The sequence below is a fragment of the Protomyctophum parallelum genome (assembly GCF_964188405.1).
Source record: "Protomyctophum parallelum genome assembly, chromosome: 17".
Classification (NCBI taxonomy): Eukaryota; Metazoa; Chordata; class Actinopteri; order Myctophiformes; family Myctophidae; genus Protomyctophum; species Protomyctophum parallelum.
In genome coordinates, this window is record NC_139719.1 from 38,841,232 (window position 1) to 38,854,035 (window position 12,804).

A 12,804-nucleotide genomic window follows, 5' to 3' on the forward strand; every position below is an offset into this window, starting at 1 on the left:
AAACAGGTCATATTAACTACAATATTCAATTCAAAAGCTATCTATCGTACTAAGCAAGCCAACATGCAATTGAAATCAAACATAATTATAGCAGTTGCATGATTGTGGCCTGGCCTAGCACAAAAACTTGATCAAAACTTGCAAACAGATAAGCACTGAAATAAACTGCAAAGCATAAACACTTATTACACCAGTGGCATTCCCCTCGATGACAGGTTCCAGTCTTCCCAGCTCCAATGTTTGGTTAGTCTTTCCTGTTGTTCTGCTTGTTCTTTCCATGCAGTATTCACCACTGCTGCTTTTCATATACTGAACAACAATAACACACTTCCAGTTTTTTGTGACTCTCCTCCCCAATCAGTGATTGCCACCCTGCTGCCCTAGCTGCCTCATTCACACGTACCAAACACCAATCAAGCAAATGTTTGGTAGTTTTTTTGTTTTTGTGGGCCACCACAATGCTTTTCCAATGGGAGTCTCATGGTTTGATCAAACATTATTTTGTGTTTGATTGCTGGCAAGGTGTTCTGCCCCTCCCCCCTCATCAAATGTCTGTTCTTCGGTGCTACTGAAAATTTCTGACGAGCCGAAATCATTTCGGTACTATACAGCGCCGAAACAGCTGTAAAATAGGAGAATGAATCGGCCCTAAGACCCTGACACCTATAGTGGTTAACGAGTAGTACTGCCGTCCCTCGGCAGTCCCTCCCCTGGCCAAGCGGGGATAAATTATTTTGGCCGACCCAGGTTTGAATCCCATGATGGCAGGACATAACATGTACAGAATGTAGGTTTAACCCAGTAAGACCGGAGGCAGATTGTACACGTCTTCTAAATCCTAACTGTATCTCTCTCTCTATATATTTTTGAGTGGTGAACCACTTACGGAGCTATGTGTGTGTGTGGGTGGGTGGGTGGGTGCGTCTGAGCACGAAAACAGCATGGTTGTTTTTCACCACCTGTGTGCAACCTAAGGGCCGATTCATACTCCTATTTTAGAGCCGAATAAAAGTCGGTTCGGCGCTGTAGAGCCTACAATGTGACGTCATTTGAGGTTCGGGGGGGGGTAGGGGGGGGGGGGTACCGTCCTAAAGTCGGCTTTTCGGTGCTACTGAAAGTTTCTGACGAGCCGAAATCATTTTGCGCCAATCATACAGCGCCGAAACAGCGGTAAAATAGGAGTATGAATCGGCCCTAACACACACACAAACACACACGCACATATTAACTGTATATATATGGTGATTTCGGGTGTGCCAGTACAGTGACAGTACAGTACAGTAGAGGGTGCAATAGAGGAACCCCTACACGGTAACTCTGTCATTTCTCAACCGTTTCGGACGTGGGGCGGCTCGCCGGAAACAGGCCGGAGTTCCTGTGGGTCTGGAACCCTCCCCCCCACACCACACACACACACACACACACACGCACGCACACGCACACACAGTACAAAAAAAAACAACATTGCCGCTCTTGGGTAGAAGCTTGGAAGTCAACCTTTATTGAGACTGTAAAAAACAAAGTCATGTCAAACAATGACAGAAATGTATTTCCATAATCTGTGTCCAGCTGTACTGCTGCTAATACATCATAAAACCACTGATTAACATCAAAACATCTGAGAGCTTTCAGCTCAGGAGTGATAGAATAATATAGGTCTCACATCCAGATCTCAGAAATATGTACCTTCATAATAGAAGTTTCCCTTCATGCATCGACCGCCCCGTATCTGCGCTGCACTATAGTGCCGTATAGAACATGATTCTCTATCAGGGACGTGCACAACTGCACACATATACATCAAAGGGGGCTTCAGCCCCTGCCCTTTTACCTGTAAAACAACTGCCCTTTCCAGACCCACGAACGCAGCATTTACTACATGGTGAAAGAAATGTAATTGCCACTCCTGTCCATGCCATGTTGGAAGGCAGCATTCAGGAGAATGGCTTTTCTTTTTCCCAAAGTCCCCTGAACTTGAACTTGAACGCAGCATTTTGCGTTGAACTAATTTCAGTCGTACACGGCATCGATCTCCACTTCTCCACTAGCTAAAGAGTGCTGGTTTGCGGCCCGAAAATAGCTTGTAGATCTGCTTTTTCTTCTCCAAAAGGGCCCTCTTAGGGGATCTCTGCACGTCCCTGTTCTCTCTAGCCTCGGTACCAGGCTTTCATTTTTGTTGGTGCAAAAATTGAAAGCCTGGAGGAACGCATTGGCCGCTCTGGTCTAAAAGTGGGAGTCAACCCTTCCGGGTGGGCGTCGCTCCAAATGATGTGACGTAGCGCTGCACTAGGGGAGAGAGGAGGGGCCGGGGGTGACGGACAGATCGATGAGATCCAATCAGGGCGTGCGCAAATCTCAGCCGCGACCCGCCCCTCTAGACCAGAAACCTAACGCGTTAGCTCAGGCTATGTTCTCTCTAACAGTACAAAGCGACCAGATTAGTTCCGTAATCTCACAACCAGATCACAACGCTGGGTCTTAGAGGGTTAAGACACAATTTAAGCCTTATGTTTGTTGTAAGACAAAATAGCTAGATCTGGTTTCCCTTTTTATGTTTCCTTGCGAAAAAAAACAAAACAATCTTTACATTTTTGTGAAAAGATTTTAAAAGCCCCAAATTCTCCCAAACGTCCCAAAATAGGGTTAATATTGCGGGGACAAAGTGAGACTTATTCATTGGCTATACTCATTGTAAACCGTTTCCCGTACAGAGATAAACACGGAGACTTTAAGCACTATAAAATAAAATGTGATAATTCATAACTTTTTAAAAGCATATCCCATATGTCATTTACTTTCATGCCCACAATTGTTGTTTGTTGGAAAGGCATGGCCAAACAATAAGTCTATACACTTTAGATCTGCAACCGTTTTAAGCAGTACTGTATGACATACCCATGAATATAGCAGGACACAATTGAACGATACGGTTTACAAAGAAATACATATAAAAGTATCAAAAAATTAATATTTTCAGAAGGCACTTATTAGAACAAATAAATACCAGCATTTCTCAACCTCTACATGATTTGGGTAATGGACACATTTTTATACTACTCTTGTCTTGTTAAAGGTGTAACTGTTTCAAATTAGGCTTTAGGCTACTGGAAGCCCCCATACTGTAGGTCCCATGTTACACCAAGAAATGTTGTTTAGTATAAACTTTTATGATTCGAATGTCATAGGTTTAGCAGGTGAGATTAAGCTTGGTTGCTAAAAGTTACACGCCATGAGGTCAGCACATTTGGGCAAGTGACTATGGCCGCTTTTAGCCCAAGGAGTGTTTTGTGTTTGTGCAAAACTAATGCTTGGAATGGGTTCAGAATCATGAAACCCCCCCTAGTTTGACGCATCACATATACTTAAAGAATGATATTTTTTTTGCCTTATATAGGTTGTTACTCAAATTGCTCAACGTGCAACTTTTTGCCATCAAGCTGAATTTCATCCAGATTAGGCCTATAGATAAAATGTCTATCATAAAAGTTTATAATATTCACCATTTCTAGGTTCATGGAATTTCCAGTAGACTATAAGATCATATCTTTATTTTATTTTTAATCTCTACAGTGCTGGCGAGGTTGAGAAAGGCTGGTGCTGTAATGCCCGAGTTATGCTTAGTTTGAGTGCCGGGAGTCACACGACAAAAAATAGCTAATCTACAAACCCACGACCGCATTGCAGCGCAACAGGTTGTGCTCTTGAAGACGGGTCTACTTTCCGTGTATACACCACCACCGCACAACCACCGTAAGCATAACCAGGCTTATAAAGTCCCCACGTGAGGACTATAATATACCGGCTAGTTGTATGTTGTGTTTGTAAACTCTGTAACAGTGTCCGTCTCAACGTTGGACACCTTGTCGATTATTCAAGTACCTTCTCCACTATCTAACGACCGGCGGGGAGTAGAAAATAAATTAGACGCTGCTTTGAACTGCCCTGCAGTTCCAATTCTGACCGATATCCGTCGCGAACACAATAAAACGTCACCAACGTACGGCACAGTTCCCCGCGGGATTGCATGGAAAAAAGACAATAAAACATCATCAACGTAACGGCATAGTTCCCCGCGGGACTGCCTGGAAAAAATGAAAACGAAAGAGAGGCGATTATTGGTAGTTTTTGATTTGATGCGCTTCATAGTGTCATAAGAAAAAGTCCAGAAAAAATACAAATACAATGTCGTAAATTGCTCGGCTTTCCATGTGCACACTGGTATCAAAGATGAATTGTAGATATACTGTATCTGTTTTTTTTTTTTTTAAATCAACTATATGTAAAGACAACGAAGGACATAATCCAAAGCCTCAAACAGCTCCAATCCACAAAGCGCTAAAAACATACGTTATAAAATTAAACAAAAAAGCATATCACACAATTGTTACAAACTGAACCATTTTTGTTACAAATGCTTTTTATGCGCTAACATGTCATTATACAATACACACTCACTGTATAAGACAGAGTGGTGTTTGTTGGGTAGTTAATAAAAAAGGATGTAAAGTTTCAACTCCGTGTTCAGAACCAGAAACACTCTCAGCACGAAGATGATACAAAAAAAATGAATTGTCCAAATATTGACGGCCATCTCTGTCAACGAACAAACTTCCAAATTCCACTCAAAATACACAAGCAGTCTCCTAGATTCACGTGCCCACCCCGACTCGCCCACCTACTCGACCCACCTATACCGACCTAATGTTTATCTTCGGCTCTGAACATTGATGGGAACAATTCAGTAGTATTCCATCCGCTGGCATAAACTTTTTTGACCTGATCTGTACTTCTGCTGTCCAGCAACAAACCTCCGCCATCTCAATGCTAAGTGAACCCTAGCATGTAGCCCTAGCATCTACTTGCTGAAATCCAGGGACGTATACCTGACCATTTGGTAGAATATTTGTGCTGCCCCCCCCCCCCCCCCCCCCCCCCTCCCGACGAAAGCGCTGCTATTCCTCACCCAGATTGGCTATTTTCGCTGTTTGTGAGGACGCACACACGGCCACTCGTTATTACACGGAGAAATGTGTTATTTTGAAGGTCGGCTTGGCACTTTTTGGCACTTTTTTTGCACCCCTCGGCGTGTCGCCCTACTCGCAGTGCGTATTGCGCGTATAGGTAGCGACGGAACTGCTGAAACACTGTATTCCGTAACCATGACTTGAAATGAGCTATACAAAACAATTTGTATAGTAACTACGCGTGCCTAAATTTGTGGTGGTGGTCGTATATGAAGTCACGTTATCTCAGTAATGCATGTTCGTGGACGAGGAGGGGAGGGGAAAACTACGATAGCTCCGCGGGCCTGTTTTTCTTGCGTAGAAATGAAGCGAGAAAACATGAAAATAAATCGTAAAAATAACGGCGAGGAGGACCACCTAACAATCAAACCAATCTACTAGTCCTAACAGTGAGGTCTGGTGATATACGGACTCAGGGTGTCTATCCACTTTATTTTTTTTAAATCTCTCTCTCTCTCTCTCTACCTCCCTCTAAATCTCTCTCTCTCTGTCCCTCCCGTACTCCCCTCCCTCCCTCAGGGTCTCAGGGTGGGCGGTGGGCGCGAGGGGGGAGGGCAGGGGAGACCCGGGGGCAGGCGGGCGGGGGGCGGGCCGGGCGGCAGGGGGCCGGACGGCAGGGGGCCGGGCGGCGCCCTGGGGGGCGGGGCGAGCGGCTGGGGCGGCGGAGGAGGGGGGGCGGGGGCCGCTGTGGCAGGGACGCTCCGCGGGGGAGGGGTGTGGATGGGGGAGCGGGGGGGCGGGGCCTTGTTGTTGTTGGCGGCGGCGGCCGCCTCGTCCTTCACCCGCGTGAAGTTGATGCACCGGCCCTGAGAGAGAGAGAGAGAGAGAGAGAGAGAGAATACATTAGTATTTCATTATATTGCATTACATTTCAATACAGCTGATGGACCCTTTAAATCAGACTTGAATGACAAAGTGAGGGAGGGAGAGAGATAAAACCAATTAGAGAGAATTCAATTAAATTCAATTCTCCAGTCAGCATATTATGAACTTGCGGAGGTATACATTAATTAAAATAGATGAGAAGAACTACTATATTGATGAAATGTCACTCTTTAATGAATTGCTGCTGTATTTAAAGGGATTGTGACATTAAAAAAAAGGTTTTGGAATTGTTCTTATTTTTTTTAGGTTTTCTAATCTCAATTGCACCCAAAAAACATGATTTTTTAACATTCAGTAGATTTTCTGTGATCTGGGGTTTTCTGGCTCAAACAGGTGCTCTGATTTGCCGGCAGTAAGTGACATCACTTACTGCAAATCCCATATATGTCAATGGGATTTGCCAGCAGATGTCACTGTTTTCACTGTGTTGCCTGTTTTCATTGTAGCTCAAAAGGCCCAAAAAACCCCAAAGAAAACTTCAGACTACAGAAAATCCACTGGATGTTCAAAGTTCAGGTTTTTTGGGTGTAATTGAGGTCATAAAACCTAAAAGAAAAAAGAAAAAGAAAAATAAATGAAAATGAATGTCATAAAACCTTTAAACAGGAGAAATATGAAACATATTCTCACAGTTTCCTTTTCCAAAAGCTGCTCGCAGATGGGATAACAAATGATAACAAATTCAATTCAATTCAATTCAATAAAAGCCCTGCACTCAGACAGGACTTAGTGGCACCGTTAAAGCCTCTCTTTACAGTTCATGTCTGCCTGCCTGCCTGGCCAGCTGCTGTGGGAGATTACAAGTAAAATCCTGGCTGAAACTTCTTAAAAACTGTCCCGTCGTTGTCTGTCGCTGTAGCCATGACAAGTGACAACATGTTCCCTCCTCACGCTCGTAATGGACCATATGGACAGAGAGAGAGAGAGAGAGAGAGAGACAGAGAGAGAGAGAGAGAGAGAGAGAGAGAGAGACAGAGAGAGAGAGAGAGAGAGAGAGAGAGAGAGAGAGAGAGTGAAGGGGGCCGAGAGTCTAGCTGGACGCTCCAAACATCAACTATGAACATTGGTGGTCATTTAATAAATACCCACACGGCAGCATGATGCAATGTGATGACCGGGAGAGTCTTTGTGAGACTTCCGTCTCATCCTCATTTAGCTTGAGAAATGGAACCAAATACTGGTGGTCCTTGACATTAAGCTGTTGGAGAGCCATCCAGATTGATTGATTGATTGATTGAAATATTTATTAACAGTTTGTAGAATTTACAGTACATTTTAAGCACAAACTCAATACAAAGACTGTCAACTGTGAGTGGACGACCCAATTAAGCATTACACTTGTTTACAACAGGGTCCACATTGTTCAATTCATCAAAACATTTAAAGACATACAACCATTTAGAGACATACAAATAGACATTTCTATGTAGCTAAAGAACAGAACAGGAATTCATCATATGGGAAGCAAAAAAGGGAAAATATACAAGCACTGGGAAAATATACAATATACAGTGAGGGAAATGGGGTGGGGGGGGTGGGGGGGATTCAGATTTTACAGAGGCCAGTTTCGAATTGCAGCCATCCGTAGGTGCCCTTTGAGAGCGGTTTTGAAGGAGTCAAGGGATTCACATGTCTTAATGACTGTTGGTAGGGCGTTCTACATTTTGGTGGCATAGGAGCGAAAAGAATTTAGTCCCTTGTTTGTGCCGAATCTGGGTTGTACATGGTTTGTTGCACTCCCTCTGGTGTTGTGGGTGTGGACTTCGTTTACATTAAGGAAGTATTTAGACAGGTACATGGGTATCTTGGTGGTGTATCGAATCTTGTGGACCAGACCCATTGCAAGATGCTGTACTCTGTCGACGACCCTAAGCCATCCCAGCCTGTCAAAGTGGGCAGGGGTGAGGTGGGTTCGGGGGGTGAGGCCAAGTAGGAGCCTGACCAGTTTGTTTTGGGAGGTCTGGAGCCTTGTTTTAAGGGCCTTTGAGGTGCTGTGGTACCAAGAGGTGGATGCATAGTCAAAGAAACCTTGTACGAGGGCTCCTGTTAAGGTCTTCAAGGTGTTTTTGCTGACCAGTGAGGAGATCCTGTAAAGGAATCTTGTTCTTTGATTGACTTTTTTGATTACGTTGGTGGCCATTTTATCACCGGAAAGATTAGCCTCCAGGATGGAACCTAGGTAGGTAATTTGATCTTTTCGTGTGATAATATTGTCACCCACTCTAACCAAGAAGCCATCTGCCTTGCTGAGTTTACTATTTGATCCGAAGAGGATGGATTCAGTTTTTCCCAGGTGTAAGGATAGTTTGTTATCAGCGAGCCAGGTGCAGATTCTACCGAGTTCAGAGCTGAGGGTCTTTTCAACCTGCAGTTTGTTCCTGTCCGAGACCAGCAGTGCTGAGTCATCTGCGAACAGGAACAAGTTGCAGTCACAAGCTGAAGTCATGTCGTTAACATAAATTAGGAACAGTAAAGGCCCTAGTATGCTTCCTTGTGGGACACCACAGCTCACTGGGAGGGGAGGGGACAGTGTTCCGTTCACCTCCACCATCTGTTCTCTCCCCTCCAGGTAGGATTGCATCCAGCTCACTGATGTGCTATCAAAACCAATAGCTTTAAGCTTGTTAACCAGTATGGAGTGGTTCACGGTGTCAAAAGCCTTTTGGAGGTCCAGCATGACCATGCCGCAGTATTTTCCAGCATCCACCTCGTGTTTGATGTGATCGCTCAAATAGAGGAGGCATGTGTCAGTGGAGTGGGATGTTCTGAAACCAGATTGGAACTCGTACAGCAATTTATTAGTGGCAAGATACTTTTCAACCTGTTCATAGACTATTTTTTCCATCACTTTCGAGATGGAGCTTAGAATAGAAATAGGGCGGTAGTTGCCGGGTTCTAATTTACTCCCTTTTTTGTACAAGGGGGTTACTTTGGCCAGTTTAAAATCTTGGGGGACCTGTCCCTGTTTGATGGAGAGGTTAACTATGTGGGTGATGACTGGAGCTATGGAAAAGGCTGAGTCTCTGAGAAATTTGGAGGGAATATTGTCATGGCCAGTGGCCTTGTGGGGTTGGAGGGCACTCAGTTTTTTAAGTACCTCCTCGGTTGTTACCATTGCCATTTTAAAATCATCTTTACAAACACCAAGGTTTTTGTAGAAGGCTTTGATGTGCTCTACACCAAAACGCCCAGAGTGGGAGGGCAGTTTGCTAACCAGCTTTGTTGCAATGTTTGTAAAGAAGATGTTCAAGTGGTTGGCTACATCGAGTTTGTCAGTGATGAGGGTGTTATTCGATTTGATGTTTATGTTAGTAAACCTGGTTTTTAGTTTCCGACCACAGCCTAGTTGGTTGTTTAGTAACTTCCATAGCTCCCGAGGATTGTTTTTGATTTCCTCGGCTTTATCATTGATAAAGTTACATTTGGCTGATTTGGTCATGGCAATTACACCGTTTCTTAGCTTGTTACACTGGGCTTTTAGGTTGTGCAGTTTGGTTTGGAGATCACTGTCGAAGCGCTTGCACTTGGCTAGTTTGGACTTGCATTTAAGAAGTTCAGAGCATTTGTTGTCTCTGGCTTTCATTGCAGTCAGTATGTCCGAATTCATCCATGGCTCCGAGCGGGTTTTGACCCTGACGGTTCTCAAAGGAGCCATGATGTTTAGTACTGATGTAAATTTGGTTTTAAAGCCAAGCCATGCTTCTTCGACTAGTGAGCTCCTGAGCACATCGGACCAATCCAGATTCTCCAGTTCCAGGTTAAAGGCCTCACTAGAGTAGGTTTTGAGGTCCCTAGATATGACTGTTTTGTGACAGTCAAACTTTAGTTTTTGTATTTTGCGGGTACAGAAAACCATAAAATGATCACTGAGCCCACATACAATAACCCCTTTCTTTGAGATTCTGGATTTGTCCGAGGTCAGAATGAGATCAATGACAGTTTGAGTAGAATCACACACTCTTGTGGGTTGGGTAATTAGCTGACTGACACCATGCAGATCACAAAACCGACTAAATGACTTGAACACAGGAGCTTCCTTACGACGCATATCCGTATTGTAGTCGCCAATCAGGATCTTCTCTACACATTCCTCCCCAGCTAAGCACCCCTCAAGTATATCATAGAACTCATTCTGATCAGGGGGTCTATAGACGGTGCCCACTAATACTGATTTAGCATTTTTGAAAATTAATTCAACCCACACAGTTTCAATTTCATCATGCTGCAAGTCAGTACGAGTAATGTATTCAGTATCTTGGTGAATATACATGCACACGCCACCACCATGTCTGTTTCTGTCATTTCTAATGACTGAGTAAAAGATGTGAAGTACCGGCTCATACATGCTAAACCAAACCGCTGTGGTGTCACTGTCGCAGCTCCATGCTTCTAGAGGAGGAGTTATAGGCACAATTCAGAGATTCTGGTTGGTTCTACTGTCTGTGTGACAAATGCACGTACACACACACACACACACACACACACACACACACACACACACACACACACACACACACACACACACACACACACACAGGGGTATAGCAGGGCCTTGAGTGCGGGCACACACACACACACACACACACACACACACACACGTCCTGCACGCCACACACACCAACAGTGGCCATGCACGTTGGCAGGAAGTCAATAAAAACAGTCACAGAGGAGACACACTCCCTTCATCCTGACTTGTATAAATTAGTCGTGGCTGAGGGAGGGCGGAATAATGAAAACGAGAGAGAGAGAGAGAGAGAGAGAAGAAAAAGGACAAGAATCCACAGCGGTCACCCAAGTCGTCGGTCTCTGCTAATCCCAGTCTGGCATTCCTGTGCACTTCTAATAAAACAATGAAACTCAAGCCTGGAGATCTCTCTCTCTGATCCCAAAAAAAAAACAGGATTTTCAATGCCATGGAATGTTCTTACACGGACTGGCCTGTCTGGCCAGGTTTTTTTTTTTTTTTGCTGGGGTAAACATGGATTATCCTTTATTTATTTGGGGTAAATTGTATTGATCTCCCGCTGGGGGGGAAATGCGCTCTCCGCGGTTGACCCGTCCATCCCAACTATTAGGAGCAGTGTGTGGCGCCATCTAGCGGGCGTGTTGGGCTTTGTTGTCTCGCTCGGCGGCCGACGAGAGGAGCTGGGGGTCGAACCAGGGATCGACCCAGTGGTGGAAAAATAACTAAAACGTGTTGCTTAAGTAAAAGTATCAAATTGTGCTTAAAGTAGGCTACCAAAAGTAGAAAGCATGCTACTCATTTTGCAGAATGTCCCATTTCAAATTCTAATGTTTTAAACATCTTTTGAAAATAGCAGATCTACAAGCTCACAATGTGACGCATCGCGTGACGCTGCCGTCATTTTACGAGGAAAAACAATTAGGTGAAATTCTCTCATCCACCGTCCGGGTCATGTGATACTGTGGCTGCTGACACTTTGAACTGAATGGTTCCCACATGAGCGTGCTGTGTGTGTGTGTGTGTGTGTGTGTGTGTGTGTGTGTGTGTGTGTGTGTGTGTGTGTGTGTGTGCTTGTGTGTGTGTGTGTGTGTGTGTGTGTGTGTGTGTGTGTGTGTGTGTGTGTGTGTGTGCTTGTGTGTGTGTGTGTGTGAGAGAGTCAGAGAGCGCTGTGGTTAGCCGGTGGAGACAGTACTGCGGTGGTCTCACGGATGACCTCATGTCCTTCTGTCTGCTAACCATCTCGCAAGGGAATAGTGCGTGTGTGTGCGTGTGTGTTTGAGAGAGAGAGAGAGAGAGAGAGAGAGAGAGAGAGAGAGAGAGAGAGAGAGAGACGTCAGAGCAGTTAGTATTATAGAGGTGGTCTGTCTGTCTGTCTGTCTGTCTGTGCGTGCGTGCAAAGTCTGTGAACATCATCCGTCGCTGGTCAAACGTGAAGCATGAGAATATGCAAGCACGTGCGTACACACACACACACACACACACACACACACGCACACGCACACGCACAGGCCCTCTGCTCTACATCACACTGAACTCAACCCTATGCTAAACTAACACGAAAATGGGTGAGTGTCGGCCGGGGGAGAGAGAGAGAGAAGAGAGAGAGAGAGAAAGAGAGAGAGAGTGTGTGTGTGTGTGTGTACGAATGGTTCCATTATTATTTTGTAACCTCTCAGAGTCATGTCGACCCTTGAAATGAAAAAATAATAAAGGTTTGCGAACCAACGTTATACAGTTATATACAAGGGTCTGTTCTGGAAGCAGTTTTTTGTACAGACACATCCGTAGTTAAACCGTTATGGTGCTGTTTGCACTTAGCTGCGTTGCTGTGCCGTGCTGGAGTCCAGCAGAGCCACAGAGTAAGACCACAGAGTTACAGAAAACAGATTCGCTCGAACGCTGTTCATGCAGCCTGGACTGGGACAAGCTGGAGTCTGATGCACATACATTGTTTTCAACGAGGGCACGCGCAAATAAGAGCAATTTTACTGTTTTAGAGTATTGCACGGTATAACAACTAAAGTCTCTGTGATGTTTATGTTGTAAATAAAGGGGTTTAAGATCGTTAAAGCCGGGCTGCATGCCTGAGTCCAGTGCATTCCTGCCAACTTCCGGTCCAGGACTTTCTCACTCTTCGCAATGCTCTTCGCCAATAGTAGTCTGTGTACTGTAGGAAAGAGAGAGAGAGAGAGAGAGAGAGAGAGAGAGAGAGAGAGAGAGAGAGAGAGAGAGAGAGACTGCATGGCCCCATGAAGTGAACAGAGTTGTCGTAACTCTGGCTCACTCTATGGCCACAGAGGGCCTTGTGTTACCAGGGGTGGAAGAAAAAATACTGCAATGTACAGTATTATGTACTGTAGATGTACTCCGTTACAAGTAGGGGTAAAATTGTACAAAAGTATTGGCATTAAAATGTGCTTAAAGTACTAA

General features: G+C 44.7%; 1 protein-coding gene and 2 long non-coding RNA genes across 5 annotated transcripts in view; 1 reads left to right on the plus strand and 2 right to left on the minus strand.

Annotated features, from left to right (window-relative positions):
- Positions 1 to 1,471: 1,471 nt before the first annotated feature.
- LOC310874283 lies at positions 1,472 to 2,465 on the minus strand. The gene is made up of 2 exons (XR_014570551.1): positions 2,422 to 2,465; positions 1,472 to 2,152 (listed from the first exon to the last, which is right to left on the minus strand). It is a non-coding gene; the product is annotated as an uncharacterized lncRNA (long non-coding RNA).
- LOC310874284 lies at positions 2,039 to 4,115 on the plus strand. The gene is made up of 2 exons (XR_014570552.1): positions 2,039 to 2,134; positions 2,400 to 4,115. It is a non-coding gene; the product is annotated as an uncharacterized lncRNA (long non-coding RNA).
- An 820-nt stretch (positions 4,116 to 4,935) lies between these two features.
- Positions 4,936 to 12,804, minus strand: part of antxr1c (ANTXR cell adhesion molecule 1c) — a 101,512-nt gene continuing 93,643 nt past the window's right edge. For all 3 annotated transcript variants that reach the window (XM_083788044.1, XM_083788043.1, XM_083788045.1), the window contains one exon: positions 4,936 to 5,830. In XM_083788044.1, the coding sequence (XP_083644170.1) occupies positions 5,540 to 5,830 (291 nt within the window). In that variant the 3' untranslated portion in view covers positions 4,936 to 5,539. The remainder of the gene's footprint in view (positions 5,831 to 12,804) is intronic.